The sequence below is a fragment of the Solanum lycopersicum genome, chromosome 7, assembly GCF_036512215.1.
Source record: "Solanum lycopersicum chromosome 7, SLM_r2.1".
In the NCBI taxonomy this organism is placed as follows: domain Eukaryota; kingdom Viridiplantae; phylum Streptophyta; class Magnoliopsida; order Solanales; family Solanaceae; genus Solanum; species Solanum lycopersicum.
In genome coordinates, this window is record NC_090806.1 from 31817427 (window position 1) to 31822162 (window position 4736).

General features: G+C 43.2%; 1 protein-coding gene across 1 annotated transcript; it reads right to left on the reverse strand.

Moving 5' to 3' along the window:
* Positions 1 to 1214: 1214 nt before the first annotated feature.
* LOC138337390 (uncharacterized) lies at positions 1215 to 4098 on the reverse strand. Its single transcript, XM_069287299.1, has 7 exons — positions 3978 to 4098; positions 3650 to 3866; positions 3207 to 3541; positions 2874 to 3077; positions 2161 to 2350; positions 1815 to 2082; positions 1215 to 1598 (listed from the first exon to the last, which is right to left on the reverse strand). Exons 1-7 carry the CDS (start codon positions 4096 to 4098, stop codon positions 1215 to 1217), a joined length of 1719 nt encoding a protein of 572 aa, XP_069143400.1.
* Positions 4099 to 4736: the final 638 nt, after the last annotated feature.

The following is a 4736-nucleotide window of genomic DNA, read 5'->3' on the forward strand; positions in this document are numbered from 1 at the left end:
TCCCTCAGAAGGTCAGTATCCCAAGGTCTAACCTCAAATGCATCAAACCACCTAATGGGAGACCTACATCTTCTCCCATACAGTGCCTCAAATGGGGCCATATCAATACTTGAGTGATAGCTATTGTTGTATGAGAACTCTACTAAGGGCATGAAGTTATCCTAATGACCACTAAACGCTATCACACATGCACGAAACATATCCTCCAAAACCTGAATCGTTCGCTCAAACTGACCATCGGTCTGAGGGTGAAATGCAGTACTCGGATCCAACCTAGTACCCAATTCAGCATGCAATGTTTTCCAAAAGTTAGAAGTAAACTGCGTACCTCTATCAGATATGATGGAGAGTGGAACCCCATGCAATCGAACGATTTCTGAGATGTAGAGTTTGGCTAACTACTCTGCATTGTAAGTCACCTTAACCGGAATGAAGTGAGCAGACTTAGTTAATCTGTCAACAATCACCCAAATGGAGTCATACTTACCCATTGTCTTTGGAAGACCAACCACGAAGTCTATTGCAATTCTCTCCCACTTCCATTCAAGAATGGGCATTCTCTGAAGTGTCCCTTCAGGCCTCTGGTGTTTATACTTTATCTGCTGACAATTCAGGCATTGAGTAACAAAATCTACAATGTCACGCTTCATCCTACTCCACCAAAAATGTTGCTTTAGGTCACGATACATCTTGGTTGCACCAGGATGTATAGAATACCTTGAACTATGAGCCTCTGTAAGAATAGTGTGAATCAAATCATCGAAGCGGGGTACACATACCCTTCCCTTAATCCTTAAAACACCTTCCTCATCGATTTTTGCTTCTTTAGCCTCTCCTTGCAATACCTTATCTCGAATCCGAATCAGTTTCTCATCAGTGAACTGCTTTCCCTTAATCTTGTCAAGAAACAAAGATCTTCCCTCCACAAAGGCCAAAAATCCTCCCTTCTCATTTACTTCTAGCCTCATAAAGTCATTAGCCAGAGTCTGAACCTCTCTAGCCAATGGGCGTCTGTAAACCTGTGTGTGAGCTAGGCTTCCCATGCTCCCTGCTTTCTACTTAACGCATCTGCCACAATGTTAGCTTTTCCTGAATGATACAACATAGTGATATCATAGTCCTTCAGTAGATCCATCCACCTCCTCTGTCTTACATTCAAATCACTTTGATTAAAAACATAGTGTAAACTACGATGATCTGTATAGACTTCACACTTAACCCCATATAGATAATGTCTTGATTGCTTTAATGCAAAAAACTACTGTCGCTAACTCCAAATCATGGGTCGGATAAGTACGTTCGTGCACCTTTAATTGCCTCGAAGCATAAGCAATTACATTCTTCTCTTGCATTAGTACTGCACCCAAACCAGAATAGGATGCATCACAATAAACAGTGAAATTCTTATCTTGCACTGGCAGGGTAAGAATTGGTGCAGTAGTCAACAAGGAATTGACTTTCCGGAAACTTTCTTCACACTCGTCTGACCATACAAAGGGAACACTCTCCTTAGTCAAGTTTGTCAATTGGGAAGCAACAGAAGAAAATCCCTCGACAAATCGACGGTAGTAGCTAGCTAAACCAACAAAGCTCCTTACCTCCGTAACATTAGTAAGTCTTACTTAACTCTTTACTGCTTCAATCATAGAAGGATCCACCATCACTCCATCCTTAGAAACCACATGCCCCAAGAAGGACACTGAATCTAGACAAAACTCACACTTGGAGAATTTGTCATAAATCTTTTTCTCCCTCAACATTTCCAATACAATTCTCAAGTGCTCCTCATGTTCTTTCCTGCTCTTTCAGTATACCAGTATATCATCGATGAATACAATGACAAAGAGATCCAGATATGGCTTAAAAGTCCCGTTCATTAAGCTCATGAACGCAGCAGGGGCATTCGTAAGCCCAAAAGACATTACTAAGAACTCGTAATGCCAATACCTGGTCCGAAAAGCAGTCTTGGGCACAACCGTTGCCCGTATTTTCAATTGATAACCAAATCTCAAATCAATTTTTGAGAAGGTACAAGCACCTTGTAACTCATCGAACAAATTATCGATGCGAGGAAGATGATGCCTGTTCTTAATAGTTACCTTATTAAGTTGTTTGTAATCTATGCGCATTCAAAAACTTCCATCCCTTTTCTTTACAAACAAAACAGGAGCACCCCAAGGGTATGCACTTGGTCTAATAAAGCCTTTGCTTAACAACTCTTGAAGTTGGGCCTTTAACTCTCTTAACTCAGCGGGAGCCATCCTATAAGGGGGTATGGAAATGGGGCAAGTATCCGGATCCAGATCAATACAGAAACCAATATCTCTATCCGGTGGGATACCACGAAGGTCTGCAGGAAAGACATCCAGAAACTTGCAGACTATTGAAACCGACTCAATTGAAGGTACTTGGGTAGTATCATCCCTGAGGTGTGCCAAGAAAGCTACACAACCCTTACTAACCATTCTCTTAGCATGAAGAAAGGAGATAATACGAACTGGGGTGGAAGTATAGTCACCCTCCCACACTAGTGGATCTCTCCCAGGCTTTGGCCAATGTTACAGTTTTTGCATTACAATCTAAGATTGCAAAATTTGGAGAAAGCCAAGTCATACCCAGAATTACATCAAAATCAACCATTTCTAGGATAACCAAGTCTACATGAGTATTGCGCCCCACAAAAGTCACAAGACAAGACCTATACACCTTTTCAACTATCACAAACTCACCCACCGGAGTAGAGACACGAATAGGCATGTCCAGCAATTCACAATGTACATTAAGACCAGTAGCAAATGAGGAAGGTACATATGAAAATGTTGATCCAGGATCAAATAATACAAAAGCCATGCAATCACAAAACAAAAGATTACCTGTGATAACAACATCAGATGTCTCCGCTTTAGACCTCCCAGGAAAAGCATAACAATGGTCCCTATCACTTGTCTGTCCGTTGCCCCTACAATGTTGTGCTGCAGAAGTTCCATTTTGCCCGCCACCTCGGTTAGTTTGTTGACCACCATTACCTTGACCAACGCGTCCTCCAGAATGGCGGCCTCTCCCATGACCACCTCTACCTTTAACTATTGGGGGTCTGTAACTCTGTTTTGGACAATACCTCTTAATATGTTCAGTCTCCCCACATCCATAACACTCTCTGGGTTAAAACATAGGTCACTATGAGAATGATGAAGTCTGGGGGTAACCTCCATACTCAGAGAAATGTTGACCGGTCTGCGGTGGACCCCCAGCTACAGCCTGGAGTGACGACTGAATACGTCGGGTAGGGTAACCTCCTGAACCCTTCCTACAGGAGTAAGAACCATTAAACTCGCCTCCCTTACGAAACTTCTTAGGTGTCGATGCCATAGTGAAGTCGTCTGGCTTCACTCCCCCCACTTCTATCACAAAATCTACCACCTCCTGAAAGGATTTTGCTGCAGTATGTACCTGTAAGGATGGAATCTGCAAATCGGACCTCAATCCCTTCACAAAACGGTGAATCCACTCTTGTGGACTGAATTTAAGCTGAGTGGCATACCTGGATAATGCACGAAACTTAGCCTCATACGCAGTAACCGACATCCTACCTTGCTCTAGGCTCAGGAACTCATCTCTCCTCCTATCCCTCAATGTCCAGGGTATATACTTCTCCATAAATAAGCTAGAGAATGATGACCAAGTCTCAGGTGGTGCCTGTGCTGGTTGACACTCAACATACGATCGCCACCACATTTTAGCATTTCCCTGAAACTGATAGGTTACAAACTCCACACCGAATCGTTCCACTATGCCCATCTTATGTAGCAACTCATGATAATCAGCCAGAAAATCATAGGCATCCTCAGATTCAGCACCCTTGAAGACTGTAGGTTTCAATTTCAAGAACTTACTAAAAAGTTCGTGCTGATCACTTGTCATTATAGGCCCTGTAGTCAAGCGAGGAAACGTGCCTATTTCCAATGAGGCATCCATGCGGGGAGCCACAGCAGCTGCATGTTGTACTTCCGAAACCTGAGGTGCTGGTGCAAATAACACTGAAGGTGTCTGGCCTTGATCAGATAACCCACTAAGATAAGCAAGAACCTGATTAATCATCTCTGGGTAGGTTAGGGTGGTAATTGCTTATTCTGCACTTGTTCATTCTCCCCTTCCTCACCGTCTCTTAATACTTCCTCAGTCGGTGGAGGATTCACCGCCCTAGTGCTAGCTGGGCCAGGTGCTTGTCCTCTTCCTCTAGAGGACATCCTCCCGCGACCTCTACCACAACCTCTTGCCACTGCTCCTCTTCGAGCTACAGCCTCAGTGGTTGGTTCAGGTGCATCTTGTCTTGCCGGTGTTGGTGTTGGCACAGTTGTTGCTCTAGTTCTAACCATCTGCGAAATAGAGTGAAGATGGTCAGATACCAATTTGTATCACCCTGATATCAATTGGATCCAAGTAAGAGCACGAAAGAAAGAAAGAATGGAATTTTCCTAAAGTCTTGTAGCCTCTCAAAGAAACGTAAAGGCGTCCCCCTACCGTTCCTCAAGACTCTACTAGACTCGTTCTTCTGTGATGAGACCAATGAACCTAATGCTCTGATAATAAGTTTGTCACGACCCAAAATGAGCCGCGAGTGGAACCCATACTTATTATTTTATGTGAGCAAACCAACCAATTTGAACCCCAACATTTCAATACCATAATAAACAGAAAATAATGCGGAAGACTTAAAACTCATTACCGAAATCAAT